Genomic DNA, 21113 nt, shown 5'->3' with positions numbered 1-21113 from the left:
AATTACACAGAACCACTGAGCTCCAAAAATCAAACCCACCCAATGAAATTTCTCTAATCCACTCAATGTTTAGTTTATGCTGTTAAGAAAAAAATCAAATACAAAGTACATGTAATTTCAGAGAAATTTTTTTTTTTTTTTAAAAAAATTTAACCATATCTTATGCAACTATTTTACTAGTAACGGTAAAGTGAATGTCTTCACGCAAAAGCTAATGATTGTTTTTATTTATTTCCTCATTAAAAAAAAAAAAGACTTATTAATACCGCCCCTACAAGAATTGAATCCTAACTTTGCTACCGATGCCGCTTGTTTTAGAATTTCTTTTGATATTGGTTTTGTATTGAGTTTTAGAAGAGATAAGAGCACTGCCAGCAAACCTTTTGTTTTGTGGTGCGGCCCGAATAGCTTGGGGTGAAAAAAAATAAAGAGACCAATTGTGTTCTTATCCCATAATAGATAGTGAGATTTGGGTTTATTAAGGTTTTGGATTTTTAGTGATTATTATTATTTTTGAATTTCATATTTGGTAATGAATTTTTTTTGTGATTGTCTTCGGTGGAACGTACCTTGTAAAAGGCAAACAATGGAAGTGACTCTAATACCATATTAAATATATTGTTGAATATATTGGAGCCCAAACATGAGAGAGAGAGAGAGCGAAAGGAAACAATGGATTACATTGTATTGATAATGATTGATTGATGTGATTACAGAGGCCTCTATAAATAGAGAAGCTATGAGTAATAAGCAAGAAACCCTAAGTAAGAAATAAACCCTAAAAAAGACAATAATATAAAATATTCTAACAAGATCGAATCTTGATTTCTCATTAAACTCTTGTATATATATATATATATATGTGTGTGTGTGTGTGTGTGTGTGTGTGTTTTGAAACAATATGAATCTAAGCTTAAATTCTCATGATGAGATGTAGGGTCTGTTTGAGTGTGTGTTTGATGAGCTTAAAAGTGCGTTTAACACTAAAAAAATTCGTTTGAAGTAAAAATATATGTTCGGTAAAAAATACTGAAAGCGCTTTTAATAGTTCAAAAAAACTTAAAAATGACAAAAAATACATTTTTGATAAAAGTTTAAAAATAAAACTCTTACCAAAAAAATAATTTTTGACTTCTCAATCTTTCAAATACAATTTCAAACACGCTCTTGCAGTGGTTAATCTGCGTGACCCGCTAGTCGTTATATAATGGTCGTCCTGATCACTACACTTTGAAAATTGCTCCAACGAGGGATGACTCCTGCGAAACGTGTGCATAGTGCATGGGTTCTAGATGAGGGTCGGGGTTGGGGTTGGGATCGGGGTCGAGTGAGCACAATTCCCTCGCCCCAACAACCGAACAAAGGAGTGGGCCGAGTGGGCCCACAGCCCACGATAGAACAAAAGGGATGCATGGTTACAACTTACGCTGTTTATATTTATAGCACACACCCAAACCTCAACTTGGCTCTCGTGGGGGTGAAGGGATAGTATCCTAATTTCGTCTCTCAAATCAGGTTTTTATTTATTTTTTTTATTTTTTTATTTTGAAAAGATATAAAAAAGCCCCTTAAAGCTATAATTTAAGTTCTGAGCATATAACTACATTCCAATGGCTGATTAGTTAATCTAATTACCCTTGGTGGATATTTTTTCTGCATCCTTCGTCATGCTTCATTATCTCCTTGTAACTGCCTCTTGGGGAGGTAGTATGTAATAACCATTGGTTACTGGTCGGTAGTCGGTTATTCGGACATCTTTAAAAAATTAGATATTTTTGGTCTATTTTGAGTATTCGGCCTACTTTTTGGGCTTAATTTAACATTTTCTTTTGGTCATTTTTTAAAAACAATTAGAACATTTTTGGCCCAATAAGCTAAACTTTATTGTGGTTGTTCAAAAAAAAAAAAAAACCCCTAAAGTGATTGTTTAACATTTAAAAAAAATAGATATATTAATAGATATTATATATATACAACCAGTTACGGGTTATAACCGGGTATATATAAATGTGAAAACCGGTAACCAGACCGATAGGACCGGTTACCGGTTATTTCCAACTGCTTTTAAAAGGGGTTGGCCAGTTAGCCGGTAACCGGTTGGTGATAACCGGCCGGATTAACGCCCATACTTTTCACTACTCTTGTTAAAGTACCGAATATTTCAAAAGCTTAAATTAATAATAAAAAATTATTAATTTGATCATCTTCCTCACGAAGCAGAGCTATAGGCCACTAGTTTTGCAAATTGCAGCAAGTGCCAGGAATGCAGTTATGCAGTTTCTTTTTCTTCCTTCTTTTTTCTTTTTTTCAACGCGCAATAATAGCAAAGTGTTATTGATAATAATATATGGCAAGTGGGACGTTAAAGTGGCTGGATGTGTTGGGTGTCCCAAGTGGAATGACACCATATCAGAACGCCCCTCATGGCCTCAGTACCCCTGGCCCTGGGTTAAAGGGACCGCCAGGCTCCAGTGTGGGTTGCCAAGATTTTAGCATTAGGGGATGTTTTTAAAATTTGAGGGGTCATGTGCCAATCCAGGTAGACTTCTTGACCTATATATATATATATATATATAGTGTTCATATAAAATAAGATTTTGCAGGTATGTGACATCCAGGCAAAGAAAGAAAAATGTACGGCCTTGTTAATTTCACGTGTAAAAGGTATCATAATTGGGTCCTTAAAGGCAGCTAGAAAAAGGGATGAACATTGCTGTTTCACGAGGGGAAAGAAAAAGTGACATATAATCTTTACAAGTTGGAAAGGCAAATATATGTGTGTCGCCGACCATACATTATTGTGGAGTTGGAAGGGGCAAATACAAAAGAAATATGGGGCAGGGGCACCACCTCAACCTAGTTGGAGCATGGAAGCTGTCTTGTACATTGAAGAAAAGCTACATAAAGTTTTGTTTTGATGGCAACCCTTTATAATCCCATTTCTTTTTTCTTTTTCTTTTTTTATATATTAAAGGTGAGAGGAAAGGGTATGCTTTAACTTCCATTGAAGACAGCATCTGTGTTTAGAGACTTAACATCATAGATCTTTTCGGAAAATCTCCAGTTTTGTGAAGATAATGAGCGCTTAAAAAAAAAAAAAAGGTCCATCACTTCTTTTTCTTCTTGTTTTATCCAGAGTAGATTAAATTAATTGATTTTAGATGGAGGGTTTGAGGAAAAAGATGAAGACGGAGATTAATAATTAATGCAAATATAAAACAAAGAAATTTGATATCACGTAATTGGCTTATCAATTAGATGTTTACGTACGTGACATATCACTTGATCAACTCGACAAAATATATACTTCAAAAAAAAAAAAAAAAAAAACTCGACAAAATATATCAATTTAATTCAAATTATAAAAGGATTAAAAATTTAATCCATTTAGTGTGAGAATATCTGGTAATAATTAAAGTGCGGTTCACATGCCAGATACAGCATAATTAGACACAAATTAAGGTGTTGGGTAATTTGTTTTAAATAAGAAATTATTAGTGAAATCGATGATAACTAGAATTGATTTCTTATTCCTTGATATGGGAGTAATAATTAAGATCAAAATATAATTATCAACTATTCATGCATGATCACAGCCTATCACAGCAAGGTTTGTTGACGAAAGCCACATTCATTCTATTTCTACCACACCACTAATAAAGTGATCGCTTTCGTCACTCAATAAACTTAGGACCCAAGTTTGCTCACCAAGCCCTGCCGAAAGTAAAGTCTGCTTGATCACTAAGAAATCATTATTTCATTTCTTGGCAGACAACTATTCCAACGCCACTATTGTTTTCTTTTTCTTTCCATTGCCCACCATTGTCCTTAACGAAGAAATTACCTGTTTTTCCTCTCTCAATTCTACTCCAGAGAATGGCATTCTGGTCAATTTGTGAAAACCAAACAAAAATGAAAGAAAATCCTTCGAGGGAAGCAAGCTAGTCCCATAAGAACCAACCAAAGTTGAAAAATATTTCATTATAATTAACATCCCACCCTGGCCTTTCTCCAGCTTATTCAAAGAAGACAGTCATTTTTCAAACAACAACAACAAACCTATCAATGTCTCGCTCGAGCTTGGCAAAGAAGCTTTGCCACGCTAAGAAGGCGTGGAAGTGCTTCACCATCACACTCCAATCCAAGCTCCACAAGCTCAGGACCTCCAAAGCCATAAAAGCCGCCACCCGCCGCCTCCTCGCCATCCGCTCCTTCCGCTTCATTTTCCCGTTCAAACGACACAATCTCATCAACAAACCCTCCTCCTCCTACTACCAATATGGCCAACAATACTACCACCAGCTGGCTCATAAGAACTTTGCTGCCATACACATAGACGAGCTCTATGATCAGGATCCCGTCGCAGGGCACTCCAAGAGCACTTTGCATGCACGTGCAGGAACAAGCAAAGGCAAAGAAGTGGTTGACGACAAAAGTTCGCCGAGAAAGAGCGAAAGCATATACGGGATTGAGGATGCATGGAAGCAGGTTGTTGCTTCGTCGCCGCATCTTCGAGGAGTGGATGATAGAGCGGAGGAGTTCATCTCCAAGTTTCATCAAGATATGAAGCTCCAGAAGGAAAGGTCGCTTCTCGAGTTCCAGGAGATGTTGGCCCGAAGTGCGTAAATTTGATCCATATTTTCTTCTACTTTTCCATTACAAGATTGTGAGAGTTATATATAGTTTTTCATGGGGCTTGAAGGTTTGAGATTTTTTCCTCAATATTTTTTCTTTTTCTTTTTCGTTTCCCCTTGGGGGTGGTTTTACAATTTGGGTATATGAAAATGTATAGGAACTTTAGACTTCTTGTGTATTCTCTCATCGATTATTCTTTTTTCATAGGGCTCTTTTTGGTGATTCAAGATATATAGATACATATATATATAACGAACGAGTGCTTTGTTGGGTTCTGAAAAATAAATAAAGGTTGTTTGTATTGTGATGCAAATATATATATGGTGATTGTTTTAGTGTACTCTATATTTGGGTCGGATGCTACTCTGCCTTGTCCAATCATAAATGAAAAACAATAAATAAGAAATACAGAACTATTATTCGCTAATATAGATAGATGGCTTTGTTTGTTAATGCCTTTTCATTTTCATTTTTTTTTTTTTCAAAACAAAAACATTAATAAACAATCTAAAAACACAAAACACTCAAAACTATCATCACCTTTTATGAAATAACTAATATTTTTGTACAATATCAATAATTCCAAATAAAAGAGAACTTTATACATATATGCACATCATACAGTAATCACGTCTAATAGTTCGCTGAGAAGTGCTCTGACTTCTGAGTTCACAGAATCCAGCTTAAAAGGCAATATAGGGACAGGATTAGTGCAAAAAATCCTTCATGGGATCATCACCATGTATCTTTTTCATCCGATATGCCTCCATCTCCTCAGCAGTAACCTACAATAGGCATCCCATGATGTAAAAACATAATAGAATATTAACCACAGCTAAGATTTCATTACAATGGCTTAACCACAGTTGAACCATAATAATGATCATACCTCATCGTCATTCCATCTAACATTATATTTACGCTTTCTTTCATCCTTCTCTTCCTTCTTCCTTTCATCCTCCTGGCCAAACACGACATGCGTAAGCAATGACAATTTTTTTTTTTTTTAGAAAAAAAAAAAAAAAAAACAGAAAAATCAATACAAACAACCATATTTCAGGTAGAAATTAGGTGAACTACACTTCGTACGATATATAATATCAAGTAAAACTAGAAGTGGATGTCCAAAGAGTTAGAAGATCCTCAAATTCACCTTTTTAAGGGCCTCAGCAAGTCGTTTTTGATCGAGGACCAAGCCATCAGGTACATCAGTTCCCCAAGTGGCAAGCCTTTTCTCCTCTGCTGGAGCAGGTGTCTCTGCAATGAAGTTGAAGATCCAATCAGAATAGGAATGCAAGCATCCATATCAAAATGAAAGGGTCGTTGTAAAACTCTTAAACATAACATAAACGAAAATCACTAAAACACAGATACATAAAAAGAACTAAACATGCTGAAAAGTGATATGAACTTTGAAATTCAATGAGACACCAGTACAGCCATATGGACTCTCAGTGAAATAAAGGAAGTTTCTGAAATCAAACATAAGACAAATAATGTTGACTTCAAGAAAATAAAGGAAATGGCCAAAATCAAACACTAAACACAAAGTAAACTTCGTTAAGGTAGAAATGGCATCTTGGAAGAAGGGAATAGGCAGTATTCAGAATTTTTTTTTAACAATTAAGAGTCCTAACCTTCAGCTGCTGGTTTGCGATCAATGTTAGCCTTCATTAGGTCTGTTACAGCTTCAGCAGCCTCAATTCCAGCCACACCAGTGCAATAACTGTTCCGTATTGTTTGCTTACAGCACTTGTACCCCCATTGGTGATCCTTCCACCATGAACCCCAAACACTTGTGTGGTTATTAATGTACACATCCTCCTCATACTTACTTTTAGGAAGAGATGCTTCCTTCAAAAAAGAACCAGGAAAAAAAAAAAGGTTAAAATCCTCCTTTCACATGCATCTAACAAAATAATTAGAAAAAGAAAACCATCGAAGAAATGTTTCATTATTTTGTAAATTCACGGTTCAAATGAGCTACAACTCCAAATGCCGGATCAAAGTTGATCACCATACATAAAGTGCAGTCTAATGCACAGGAGAAGAAGGCAGCGATGAATCTATGGAATATCCATTAAGGCAATACTAATGATAAATTTTATATATGAGCTGCAGAGCTTAATGAAGGTTATGACTATTGATTTTTCCTTCAAAGGCAGGTAATACTCCACAATCATTATCAGAAAAACAATTCATGCACCGTTTCCCACTCATTAATGTGTAAACAATGAGAATAATTAAAACACAGTCTAGTTTCCTCGACCTCATCTCGACTCCTTACAGACAAATCTATACCATGTTTCATAAAATTTCATGGCCAGCATCCCCCACAACAATTCCTTATTCCTTTTCCCTCCAAACAGTGAACTCAAAAAAGTTATTGACAAGTCCCAAAACTAAATTACAAATGACTACACAAGGATGAAAAATGATAAAACAGTGAAAACAAATCATGCTACGCGAAAATAATTAATGATTGTAGTAATGCTATATGGTTGAAAATTTCCACAAGCCAATCTCAGAAGGATGGACTAAAGCTTTATTGAATGAAATTATAAAATAAGAATTAATACTAAAGTCACGCTGTGGCCAAAACCCAGAACAAGATGAAATTTAAGAATGAGCTTAACTGATACATACCAGGCCTTTTATAAGTCTGCCAGCACGATCATATTCAACTTGTGTCTCAGTCTGTCCCAAAAGAAGCTCCTTTGGGAGTTCTTCTTCAGTTGCAGCATTCCCATACTTCTCCATAATGGCTTCTTTCATTTGTGACTTCAATTTCTCCTTAATGATCAAATAATTTTTATAAAGCAATTCAGCTTGGGATGGAGCTGCCTGCATGTGGATATCTTGGCCTTTTTCAAATGCTTCCCTGGCATGAATATTGAGTTGCTTGAACTCCGAAGCTTGCCCACTCACTCTATATTGGTTATCTCCCTGTGACAACAACATGTCAAAATCATGTACACGCAAGCGAAAAAAGAAAAAAAATTTAACACAATATCTCCATTATCCAGGGCACTCACTACATAGAACTTCTCATTCGGGTCAGCATCAGGAAGTGGATCTTCTCGCATGGACCGAGTTTTGGGATCATAGTACGCAGAATTGACATCAAGATTCAGAAGATATTTAGCTGTGTCCTCCCGAATACGCAAATTTCTGAAACAAAAGGAGTTAGAATAAAAAGAATGATGCACAATGATTACATCATCTTGCATAGGAAGGCTATAGACAAATGAACAAAATAGGCTTCTGATTAAATATCAAAGAAATATACAATGCAGCAAACAGTACACACACCTAACAGTTCCTGTGCTTCCACCACCTGTAGTACGAACACGCTTCTCAACCTTTGCAAAGTCCATCTGTTTGCTTTCATCAACCTTGGCCTCATCAACCTTCAGAGCATCTTCATCATCATCTCCATCACTATCATTACCTTCCCCATTCCGCTTATTGTTTTTCTCCTCTAATTTTTTCAGCTGCTGTTCTTTCAGGTACTTCCTACGAGCCTCGTCCCTTGCCTCATATCTCTCAATTATGCGAGAATAGGTTGCTGCATCATAACCATTCCATCGATCTCGTTTGCCATCATAATCCAGTTCAATCGTCTCTATCTTTTCATCAGGTGCAATGTGCATGTTAGTCCATTTTGCTCCTTTCATACGTGGCCTCTCCACACATGCCTTCACATTATGTGTCATTGCCCCACAGCTGTAACAAGACGATATAAACACAAGTCAATCATTCGTCACAGCTTTGCTCACATTATATGCTATAGAATATGGGTGAAACAGCATAATGCAAAAATTTTCTTTTCATATATCACAAATTCAGGATCATAAACCACAAATAACTCTAAACTTTGTCCCAATAATGTGACCACAGAAATACAAACAAAACTACAAAAGTTTAACATCTCACCTCCAGATGTGATTCCATAACTCATGCCTGCATTAGCATTAGCACATAGGGAGAGCCACCTTGGCTTTTCAAGTTTATCAAAGAGACTGACCAAAAAAAAAATAAAGCGGAATAAAACTGCCCTATGAGTTCCAAAATTTGCGAGAGGCCTTATTTTGTTTGATATGGGACTAAAGAAGGTGTTACTAAAGCCATAATTCAGCCAATCAAAAGGGAGATAAGTCCTCCTATTGTTGAAGTCCAGTTGTCAAATGACTCAGATTCATAATAAAGTAGATAAAATTAATTAGATATCCTCAGAAGATGAATTTGTGACTTGTAGTTTTATACATTTGACTCTTGTACTTACCTAAAGGAACACAGGGCAAGAGAGGAAGTTGTAACACCCCGGTCCCATATTGGGAAGATGAGGAATAGGTCATCTAGAGTGAGTGGTTTATAAAGATAATAATGAGTGCTAAGTCCCAAATTGCCTAATTACTAGGTGAAATTAACCTTTATAAGGAATTCTAGGTAAGCTTCAAATTGACTAATCATTTTGGAGTGATAGCGCAAATGTGACTAGCGCTTTTCCCTGAGTCGTTACAGGCGTACATGGCCAAGGAGTACAAACTAGAGTGAACAACTCAATTATCATATCGGGTTCAAAAGATAAAATGAAGGAGAAAAAGAAAAGCATCAGAATAACAAAATGATAATGGGTCAATTCTGTTCTAGTAACTACTGGATAGTAAGGCCCAAGAACAGTAAGTGGTCTGGCAAAACCTAAACAAATACTCATGAGAGGGGGAAAAAGGATTTTCTCCATGGTTAGTACTCAAAAATAATGCCCAAATTCCATGCCCATTGAAAATGTCAAGAGCTGGAGACCTCTACTTTTACAAGGACAAGGATCCTCTCCATTTGAAGTGAAATAGAAAGGATTCATTTCATGGTTAATATTAGGCTTCACAAATCTAATGGTGCATATATTGTCACATCATAAATAGTTGTCACAACATTTAAAATTTTTAAATGATGTAATACCATGTTCACCATTAGATGCAACCAAACAAAATCTTGATCATAAAATAAATATCCTGATCCACTTTTACAATCAATTATCATGAATATAATGTCAATGAACTTCTCATGCACTATACTGGAAGCATTTTTCAATATATCAGCCATGCATGTAAACATCCTTAGTGCAGCCAACATGAAGTTGGTAAAGAGTGCAAGCAAAAGGTCCACCTACAGGCAAAGCAAGGTCCACTTACTTTTCACATGCTCCCTTCCTGTACTTATTTGCCTGAAATATTTTTGCACCTCTGTCGTACCAGGATTTTGTATAATTTGGATCTGACTTCCATTTCCTTTGATGTTTTAAGCTCTAAACCAAAAACAGAGAAAATCCTTCATCAGCATATGGAGCGAGGACATTACACTACACGAGAGAAAGAGAAAGTAAGAAACAAAAAAAAATTCCATGAAGCTTACTGGTCTCTCAGCGTTAAGATACCAAGGTGCAGATGACATATACTGAGGAATGTGAGGGTTTATCTCTTTCCCATCTTCGTCGACCTCAGCTGGTGCAAGCCCAGCTTTACGGGCCTCATCCAATTCAATCTGCTTCCTATGGTCCTCTCTAGATTTGAAAGCCACTGCAAAAGCCATGGAGTAAATAAATTAAAGAGACCTAGAAATTCGTAATAGTAAGGGCCATCAAAAGTCAATATTACTAGGGTGGCCACTGCAATTTAGCATATATATTTCGAAATTTGACATTAAGACCCTGCAATAGCTAGTATATAGCGTCCAGCAAGTTGAAAAATTGTCACTTTGTGGTAATTAAAATTTAATTGCTAGCTTCAACATCAACATTTCAAATAAAATCACCTTTTCTACATTTTATCATCATCTTTCATAACAACAGTGTGCTGTGAATGAAATCATAGGGACAGTTCGAATACTAACTCTTGACCAAATTGGCTATAACTGTCCTTAAGAATGAAGATAGATAAATACCAACCATTTGTATTTAAAAGTCGATATCAAAAGATAGAAAATGAATTAAAGGGAAAATGGACTTTCTTAAACTAGAGAAGTAATCACATGGGTGAAGTGTGCTTAAGAAGTGCTTAAAGCAATACTACACTTAATCATAGCAAAGACAAATGATCGGCTTAAGCTAGTCAGTGAAAAGTAACTAGGATAAAGTCATAACACAGAGAGAGCAAAAGGGAGGCCAGCTAACTTCTATTTGCTCACAAATTCGTCTGTGGCAATATCAACGACCAAACCAGCATATTAAGCAGCTCAGCAAACGACAGAATTTTTGAAAACATTTCAAATCAACCGTCCAAGCTTTTAATCATGTACAGATGATACTTCGCAAATCAAAATTTGGAACCCACAACACATACCATCACAGTGAACAAATTAAACATGCTGAAATCTACAATAGAAGCTAGTAGCACATGTTTTTTTTTTTTTTGTCGTAAATAATTGGCCCCAAGAAAAGGAGAATTGGAAATTCGAACTAGTCAACTCTACTTCATGAGGTGTGGTCTTAGCCAATTGGCTGCCTTTGGAGTTCAGCTACCAGCACATAACTCAACTTGGGCAAACCACACATTCTTTCTTTACTAGGCTTAATGAAAGAGGTTCAAGACTTTATTAAAAAACTGATTCTTTAGCTATAAAACCCATATAAGAGCATTCTCAATGGAGGAGCCATATTTTTATGTAAAATAGCTTCTCAAAATTCACTTTTATTTAGTTTAGTTAAGCCATTTTAAATGTCTCTACATCCGATTAGCTATATTTCTATTTATTCTATTAAAATATTATTAAAAGTAAGAAAAATTTTGGAATAAAAAAGAATACGTGAAAGGAAAAATGGAAAAAAATTTAGGAAAAAGAGAACATGCATAATATATAAAAAAAAAAAAAAAAAAGATTTGAGAAAAAGAGAAAACAGGTGAAAGAAACAATGGAAAATAAAATAATTCCCTTGAAAAGTGTTGTTACATTTAACTCTTTTTTTTAGCTATTCCACTTAAATATCTATTTTACATTTTCTTTGGGCTAATCCAATGGAGGGATTTTTTAAACATTTGAAGATTACATCCCCATCTTAATCTTTCTTCACCATCTACAACCTATCCTAACACTCCAAAATTCTTTCAGTCCACAACCATAAAAGTTCCCATCACCCCCAACTCCTAAATCTTTGTTTCTTAAGAAAGAAGACCATATTACATTCATTCTTAATTACCTAACACTACAGTTAAATCCACATTCCCTAGTTCTTCAACACCTAAAATCCTAAATATATATTAAAAAAACCAAAAACAATACTGCAATATAATCAATTAGAAACACAATTGCCCAAAAATTCTTTCCAATAAACGAGTCCATTGTAGAATTAGAAATTCACTCTTGCGCGAAATCTTTATCACCCTAGAGACACACAAAGGGTTGAAACAATTGCGAAGATTCCAGAAATTTCTGGCTAACAGTTACTTTACCTGATGCAGTTGCCATGTTGAACGTAGGACGAGAAGCCCAAAGTATCAGATTGTTATTATTAGTACTCGAAGAGTTTTGGTATCAGTTCGAAAGTCGATCGGAATGTCTGTTGGTTCCGAGGCCAGTGTCGCAGAACCTGCGGGAACGAAGGGGCAGAGAATTCCAGACTCTTTGTTTTCTTTGTAGCGGGGCGTGGTTGGATGTTATATATAATATGTATACACCGACGTACAATGGTTTCGAACTTTCGAGATGTGATTGGGTGAAGTGGGATCAGATGCGGTATCGTCCATGATAAGAGATCGTTGTGGACTCATGGATTGCGGTTTTGGCGCGCCAAATTCGATTGGGCCTTTCTTTCACAAAGTACTTGTGGTGGCGGTATGTAAGGGTTACTACGTCGAATAATATCGCCCTAACAAAATAGTAAATCTTTTAAGATTAAGAGCATGTTTAGAAATAGAATTTTTAAGTCAAAAAATGTTTTTGGGTAAAAACTTCATTTTTAAGCTTTTACTAAAAATGTATTTTGATAATTTTTAGGTTTTTTTAACTTTTAAAAGCGCTTTTAATTTTTTTACCAAACGAGTACTTTTTTGTTCAAACAAATTTTTTGAGTATTAAAAACACTTTTAGATTTTTCAAACGCAATTCCAAACAAGTACTAAGAAAACATGTGAATATGTGAAATAGAGACGAAGAAAGATATATATAATGAAAGAGGAAATGAGGAACCATATGCTTCCAAATAGAGAACAGAAAAAGTAATTCTAATGAACGTCTGTTTTTTTTTTTTTTTTTTTTTTTCCGTGAAGAAAAATGATAAAACGACACCCATCAATTTTGATATGGTTTCAATCGTTTTTACTTTTTAGAATCGATAAAGAGGTATTTTACTGATTCAAATCATTCAAATGGATCCACATAATGTGAAGATGGATAGTTTCCTAATGTTGCTTAAATTAAAAAAGTAAAAATATCTTTATTTAAAGAGAAATGATCCATGATGAAATAATAAAGATATATAAATAAAAAGGAGTGGTTGAAATTCATTATTTGTTTTATAATTTATTAAGTGCTGTGACCAAATTGATTCCAAGTTACCCCTTTTTCTGGTTAAGTATCACAAGTCACCCCCTGTCTTTATAGCAAAGCTTATCGAATTATAATAATTAGTATAATATAATAAATTAAAGAAAAGTTAAAAATTCTCCCCACAATAAAACTAAGGTCAATATCTCTACGAGCATGTTGATTAATGAATCCAATCCCTCGTGTTGCCTATTTGACTTCTTGGTGTTAGAGCATTCCCAATGGAAGAGCTAAATGTTACTTTTATCTAGAATAGCTCTTCAAATGTTCAAAAAACCTCCCACATTGGATGAACCAAAAATATATGTAAAATAGATATTTGATTAGAAGAGCTAAAAAAAAAGTTAAATGTAGCAGCACTTTTTAAGGGAGCCATTTTATTTTTTAGTGTTTCTCTCTCCTGCTTTATCTTTTTCCCAAATCTTTTCCCACCTATTTTTTAGAAATATAGCTAATCGAATGTGTAGACACTTAAAAATGACTTAGCTAAACTAGATAAAAGTGAGTTTTGAAGAGCCATTTTACATAAAAATATGGCTCTTCCATTGGGAATGCTCTAATGCCAGCAACGTCACGTTAACTTTAAAATTAACAGCAGTTGAACTTGATGCTTTGAAAAAGTGGCCCACTCCCTATGAGGCTATGACGCTAGTGGACAGTTTTAAGCACAAATCATAGCGCATCTACACGGAATATTCCTCCTGCACATCACGCTTCACGCACGTCTTACCCGTTCCCTCTTTTAAAAAAGGAACCATAGGACGAAATCATCCCTGTCGTCCTTTTGACTCTAAACGCCGTCGTTCTTGCACATAATTTCCAGGCTAATATAAATAACTGAGCCTCACCTTCACAACTTGCAGTTTCTAGTACTGAATCACTGATTTACTTTCCTATCGTTTCTCAGTCCCCTTGATCTTGATCAAATGGCGAAAGAACCAGTTCGCATTCTCGTTACTGGAGCTGCAGGTGCGGTTCGAATCCATGAACAGTATTATATTGAATCAGATCCATCACTCTCGTTTTCCTTACTGATTCTTCTTCGATTCGATCTGTGATTTATACAGCCAGTTTTTTATTTTATTTTATTTTATTTTATTTTCTGTATTGTTTTTAGTCTGTTTAGAGGGTGGTTTAGATCTGTTACATAATGATCTACGATAGGTTCTATGTGTGGAAGAGAATCGTTGATTTTTAATTTTTAATTTTTAATTTTAGTTTTGGTTATGATTGAATAGAAATTAAACAGATCCGATGCTTGTGATTGATTTTCTTTTACGGCGCTTTTTTTTTTATTTGCTGATTGTGCTAGACAGAGTTAGTAGAGGTTCGAATTTGGTTTAAATATTGTTGGTTCAGTTGCATTCGTTTGTGATCTGAATTCTGAGATCTATGTTTTAGTTTAATATTTGAAAAAATCAAAGATGAAAGGGTTCTTAAGGTTGTGTTACTATGTTTGTGTGCAAACTTAATATGTTACTCCATGCTCCATTGGATCATGGATGAGTATGTTATGATGATAGTTTTTGTTGATGCATGTTATCTTTCTTTCAAATATTGAAATGATTGTTATGGTTGGCCACTAAACAAATCCATTTAATAATCAATAATTAATAATTAAATAAAACAGTGAGATGAGTCAACTCTCCGATGTTAACTCTCACATAGAACGTGTGCATTTAATCGGATTAGGAACTCCATGGTAGAGTTCTTAAAATCTTAATAAATATTTTTAAATAAGCAGTGATCTTCTCCATTGACAAGCAATGTGATATCTGGATTGTGATGGATGTGTAAAGTCCCCCATTAGTTGGATGGATTGTAAAGGGGTTGCACGGGTACTACTTCTCACATTGGTTGTGTATTAGTTAGTTCTAGGATTTGTAAGTGATTCGGGGAAACTCTATTAGTCATCATGATTAGTCCTTTTGGGGTATAATGGATATGTGGTTACTACTTTTTCTTAGTTATATGCAACTTAATGAGATGCAATGAATTAAGGAAATCTAAGGACAACATACAAAGGGAGACATTGAGGTGTTATCAAGCCCCCATTTAATATTTACGTAAAGAAAATAATTAAAATATGAAATGGTTTGTCTATGTTGCAGTTGCAATGCCATAACATTTTGTACTGGTCCTACAATGTTGACAAAACGTAAAGATTTCATATGTACACACATGAACACAAGCATGTCTATATATATATATATATATATATATATATATATATAACATTTCAATGATTCTTTTAGTATGTGTTTTATATTGTTAGCGGGCTTGGTATAATTGTGGGAAGTTGGTTTTATTTTACCCCTTATTTCATTCTATATCATAAAAGATGTAGCCTTAGCACATTCCTCTAATATTTTTAACTTTTTAGTCATCTTCCATGCAATGTTTTCTTTAAAATTTGTTGATGCATTTCTGGATTTGCAGGACAAATTGGATATGCTCTTGTCCCCATGATTGCTAGGGGAGTGGTGTTGGGTGCTGACCAGCCTGTGATCCTCCACATGCTTGATATCGCTCCTGCTGCAGAGGCTTTGAATGGGGTGAAAATGGAGTTGGTGGATGCTGCATTCCCTCTTCTCAAAGGTACGTTTAGGCTTCAAGAAGCATTGGTATAAGCAGCATTTTAATTTAAGGATTTGTGAGATTATGAGGTCTGATGTGATATATTTAACAGGTGTCATTGCTACAACTGACGTTGTTGAGGCATGCACCGGGGTTAACATTGCAATCATGGTTGGTGGGTTCCCAAGGAAAGAAGGCATGGAAAGGAAAGACGTGATGTCGAAAAATGTGTCAATTTATAAGTCTCAGGCTTCTGCACTTGAGAAGCATGCAGCAGCAAACTGCAAGGTGAATGAAATTTTTAACAAAAGGCAAATAGAATTTGGGTATTTTTCGGTGCCTTATAGGATTGACTTCATCTTATCATGCATTATGTAACATTTGAAACCATAAACCTCTTGCAGCGTTTATAATAATTAAATATTGGAACCAAATCATGTCTTAGGTGATTTTGCCCTTTTTTCTTGAATGGTATCTTCAATGCATGTAACATTTGCCTTTCACACTTTTTAATGAAATTTTGATTACTTATAAAAAAAAAATGCATGTAACATAGAAGACATCTGAAAGTGATATGAAGAACTTCAGTTGTTGATTTATGCCCATGAGAAACGAATGGCTTCATTGATATTTAGACTGTATTTTACAAATTCATAACTTCGGCAAATGAGCTATAGCAATGGCACCTCCTTTCCAATGGAAGAAAAAAGCAAAAAGAAAATAAAATCATCACTTAGAGTTGGGCCATTTCAAATATATATTTTTTTGTAAGTCATGATGGTTGGCATAGATGGTAGTGGCTCCATTTTGAAAATGGAACATTTGGCGTATCCTAAATCACTTAGTCTGAAATTCTAAGTAAAACTGTTCAGATGAATTCATGTCCATGTGATGGCTATGCATGAAATTGAACAAGCATGTTGTTGTGTATGAATTCAGGCCAATTTAATTTTTTGAACATTTACTTAGATTGCTTGCGCTTCCTGTGCAGGTTGTGGTTGTAGCTAACCCAGCAAACACTAATGCATTGATCTTGAAGGAATTTGCACCTTCTATCCCAGAGAAAAACATTACTTGTTTGACAAGACTGGATCATAACAGAGCTTTGGGCCAGATTTCTGAGAGACTAAATGTTCAAGTTTGTGATGTTAAAAATGTTATTATCTGGGGTAATCATTCATCGACCCAGTATCCTGATGTCAGCCATGCAACCGTGAAAACACCATCTGGAGAGAAGCCTGTCCCTGCGCTTGTTGCTGATGATGCATGGTATGAAAAATGTACTAATACTTATTTTGAGAATTATGTTTGGTTTTAGTACATTGAAGTTTTGACATAAATTGCTGGAATGAAGGTTGAAGGGAGAATTCATTTCTACTGTTCAACAACGTGGTGCTGCAATTATCAAAGCTAGAAAGCTGTCAAGTGCATTGTCTGCTGCTAGCTCTGCTTGTGACCACATTCGTGACTGGGTCCTTGGAACCCCAGAGGTTGGTATCATTCTGTGTTTTCTTTGTTTGTTTTTCGTGTAAAAGTTGGTTTCCTGCTCATTTACCATTTTGGTTGCGAATTCAGGGCACTTGGGTATCCATGGGGGTATACTCTGATGGTTCATACAATGTACCAGCTGGACTCATTTATTCCTTCCCTGTCACTTGTCGCAATGGAGAGTGGAAGATAGTTCAAGGTAATGTTCAGCATACTTTAATATATATATAATTTTTCTTTTTTTTGGGATAATCGGGGTGTCCCGGGCTTCACCACGACTAGATCATTATTCTTTATGCCAGGGGCGGAGGGATGGGGAGTCCAAAGGGGTCAAATGCCCCCCCTCACCTCCCAAAAATTCTTCTTATTCCTAGTAAAAATTTTCGGATGCCCTATGTTGCCCACCCTCAATTATTCATCAAGGGGCAAATCTTTTTTAAGAAGAGCTGATTTCACAACTCGATGGCATGATTTCTTTATGTTTCAGTCGTCTGGATAATTAGGTCGGAGTCCATTTTTCTTTTTTGTTCTTTTAAAAGATATAAACGACCAACACAAGAAGGCCTGCATCTTTCCACCACTTTAGACCAAAGGGAATCATGACTTAAGTGTTATTCTCCACTGCTAAATAAAACAACTCGCTAGAATTCTTAGAAAAATTTATCTCTAATAAACTGATCAATTACATTATTGGATCTATTTTAGATTCAATCTACCGTGAGTGCTACAAATCATAATTAGAAGTTGTTCAACAATTCAACAATTTGCGATTTGCGATTTTTTCCTACTTCAAGCCTTCAATAATTCAAATTAATTTATTCATAGTTTTTGTTAAAAAGATTCAGGTATGTAATCAAACCTTTATATTTAGATTGCTCTTTAAAATTAATTTTTTATGAATATATATAATTTTTGTTACATATTTTAATCATATGAAATATATAATTGTAGTTAGCTGAGATTATGAAAAAAAAAAACAATTATTCTATTGAGCTCCAATCAAATTATAAATGAGCTCTTGTCGAGCTAGATTTAGCAAATCTGCCAATAGAACCTTACTTAAGAAAAAAAAAAACATGATTACTATAATAGTAATTGAGACCAAATCCGAAGAGCATGAAAGAGCACTTTCAGCAATGAATATTTTAAATGAGCTCGTGTCAATTCTAGGTAGATTTAGCAAATTTGTCATTGATTATGCTAGTTGTGGCAACTACTTTTGAAAGAGCATTTTCATTTTTCAACAATGAATATTATAAAAAATCGTTTATGTTACTAAATGGGAGATCAATGGATGAATGATTATTTGGTTGTATATTGAGAATGATATATTCAAGACTATCAGTAATAAAGAAATCATGCAACGATTTCAAAATACAGACTCGGTGAGGACAATTGAATAAATGAACATCAAGTGTGACAAAATAAAATGGAAGTTAAATTTATATGTTTTAATCAATAATTAAATTTTGTTTAATTTGTTTATTTATTTCGTTAGTTATATTATTTAATATTTTTATTTTTATTTTTTCAAAAAAAAAAAATTGACCCCTTGAACTAAAATTCTGGCTTCGCCACTGCTTTATGCTATACACATTAACTATAGTAGAAAACACATGGAGGATTACACAAAACAAACATTACAGTGTGTTTTCTATAATTTCCAAACTGAGCCCCCCTCGCATCCTATATGTCATAACAGAGTAGATTCTGTTGACTCTCAGAAATAGAGTATATCTGTCATAACATATCCTCCTGAGCATGAGGATAAACTGCTTAGCCCGTCAAGGGTGAAAGCTCATGGGTTACTTAGTAACTGGTTCTGGTGGGTGGGGTCAGTTACTCGTAGGAGTTTGATTAACGGTGAGGATTGTTGTACAGTATGCGTTTGCGACGTACAATTAATCTGAATAAAGTTCTCCTACGTTATCCAAAAAAAAAAAAATAGTTGATTCTATTGACTCTCAGAAACAAAGTATATACTGTTGACTGGTCAAAGTCGTAGTTTTTGTATTCTTGTTCATGATTGACCACACAGAAAATGACTTCTGTTGCTATAGATCCCTGGGATCTAGTGCAAAGTGTCTCCTCCACATGGATTGGGTAAGGCTAGGACTTTCGCCCGCGAATGTAGCTTCAAGAAATTGTTTGCACTCAATGAGAGTTAAACCTTAGACCTAATGCTTTATGAGGTACTAGGACCAAATGATTTACCACTCGAGCCAAGCCCTTGGGGTTAGAGGACAATTTAATACAACGCAACAATATTAATCAACTATGGTGTTAGTCTTCCTCCCACCAGCACTCTGTCCTACTATTTTTTAGTTCTTGTCACTCTCATCTCACCTGTCAAGAAAAAAAGGTGGGATTGGCTCTCTATGGGGTTGTTTGGCAAATGACAGCACACATCCCCATACCCACGGCACTGTAGCTTGACTAAAGGGATGCTGTTGCCCACCTGCTGCGCCTGGCATGTTGGAGAACCCAATGGCTGTAAAAGACAAATAAGCCCATATAGTAAATGAACTCTCATTTCTCGCGGGCATGTTGAAGGGACAAAATAGTCATTGTCTACAATGAGAAAGGGGTAAAATGGTATATATTAACAATAAAAGCAGACTGTTAGCATGAGACAGTTTGCTTTTCCTCAATGTCTTGGACGCCCGGTTTGAATCTACAGTGCCGTGGGAAATAGGAACAGTGCAAAGGGGTTTAACAAACACCCCCTATGTCTTGCAAATCTTTGCATTGCTTGGTTTGGGGAGGTGGGGGGGCTCGTGCTTATGTGTGTTGTGTGTTTTGGTGTGACACAATGTGACGAGAGATTTCTTGGCTTCCCTCGTATACTCATCAAGGCTTAGAAGAAAACCCATTAAACAGGACTCTTGAGCTTCTTTTTGTTGATTTTTATAAATTAAAAAAAAAAAAAAAAAAAAAAAAAAATTGTCCTTGAATTCTCCCAGCTGCTTCGATATTGCCATTGAATGACAGATAAAAGCCGGTTGATATTTGAGTTTTATTGGTAGGGTAGGATTCATAGCACAATGTGTTGAGAGACTTCTTGGCTTCCCTCATTACTCTGAGCTTCTTTTTTGTTGATTTTTTTTTTTTTTTTTAATTTTCTTTTCTTTTAATGACCTTGAATTCTCTCGTATTGCCATTGAATGACAGATAAAGAAAAGTCTGGTTGATATTTTAGTTGTATTGGTAGGGTAGGATCCGCGGCTTTGATATCAAAAGCAAGTTGTTAAGTTTAGATTTATTAACATAACTGTTTTTGTTTATCTTGAGTTTATGATTCTCTTAGTGAATCTCATCTGTTTTCTGTATCTTCCATCTGCCCAGGACTTTCAATTGATGAGTTCTCGAGGAAGAAGTTGGACTTGACAGCTGAGGAGCTGACTGAGGAGAAGGCCTTGGCTTACTCATGCCTCTCTTGAATGAATGCTCCTACCTTCTCTAATGCCATAGTACATCTGGCTCTTTCATGTTTGACAATAGAAGTAGCTACAGTTTTGAATAATGCCATTGTTAGGAACTGTTAATGATGGAGAACCTGCTTCTGTGGATTTTATATTTATTGCAGCTTTTATGTCTGCGAGGATGTTTGAATTTATAATTGTAATCCTTGTTATGAATACACTATCAACTGCTTATTTCAATGTATTTGAAAAGGCTGTCAGTCTATAACATGCGGGTTATTTTTTGTTTGTTCACCTTGCTTGGCCTAATTGTGATTTGATGGTTGGTTCCCAAATAATAGCCATCGTAATCCTTCATCAGATGTTAAGGTCATCTTTAGTGGTGGTCGGTTAGGTGGTGGTTTAGTGTCCTCAAAAGAAATTTTCAAGAAGTTTGGCATGTACTAGGAC

The 21113-nt window shown here is 35.3% G+C and overlaps 3 protein-coding genes across 3 annotated transcripts; 2 read left to right on the top strand and 1 right to left on the bottom strand.

Moving 5' to 3' along the window:
- Positions 1-3784: 3784 nt before the first annotated feature.
- Positions 3785-4899, top strand: LOC132179565 (cotton fiber protein). Its single transcript, XM_059592306.2, has one exon. The coding sequence runs from the start codon at positions 4066-4068 to the stop codon at positions 4624-4626; it is 561 nt and encodes a 186-aa protein (XP_059448289.1). The 5' UTR covers positions 3785-4065; the 3' UTR covers positions 4627-4899.
- A 306-nt stretch (positions 4900-5205) lies between these two features.
- Positions 5206-12267, bottom strand: SMP1 (Pre-mRNA splicing Prp18-interacting factor). Its single transcript, XM_059591794.2, has 10 exons — positions 12084-12267; positions 10051-10214; positions 9831-9943; positions 7948-8361; positions 7671-7806; positions 7282-7581; positions 6273-6489; positions 5789-5892; positions 5525-5596; positions 5206-5420 (listed from the first exon to the last, which is right to left on the bottom strand). The coding sequence occupies exons 1-10, from the start codon at positions 12097-12099 to the stop codon at positions 5343-5345; spliced, it is 1614 nt and encodes a 537-aa protein (XP_059447777.2). The 5' UTR covers positions 12100-12267; the 3' UTR covers positions 5206-5342.
- A 1749-nt stretch (positions 12268-14016) lies between these two features.
- On the top strand, positions 14017-20957 carry LOC132177094 (malate dehydrogenase, cytoplasmic). Its single transcript, XM_059589312.2, has 7 exons — positions 14017-14145; positions 15616-15774; positions 15866-16041; positions 16745-17022; positions 17108-17243; positions 17329-17440; positions 20587-20957. The coding sequence occupies exons 1-7, from the start codon at positions 14103-14105 to the stop codon at positions 20679-20681; spliced, it is 999 nt and encodes a 332-aa protein (XP_059445295.1). The 5' UTR covers positions 14017-14102; the 3' UTR covers positions 20682-20957.
- The last annotated feature ends 156 nt before the right edge of the window (positions 20958-21113 follow it).

This window comes from Corylus avellana, chromosome 4, assembly GCF_965113065.1.
Source record: "Corylus avellana chromosome 4, dhCorAvel1.hap1.2, whole genome shotgun sequence".
In the NCBI taxonomy this organism is placed as follows: Eukaryota; Viridiplantae; Streptophyta; class Magnoliopsida; order Fagales; family Betulaceae; genus Corylus; species Corylus avellana.
This window is presented reverse-complemented; position numbering and strand designations above follow the sequence as displayed.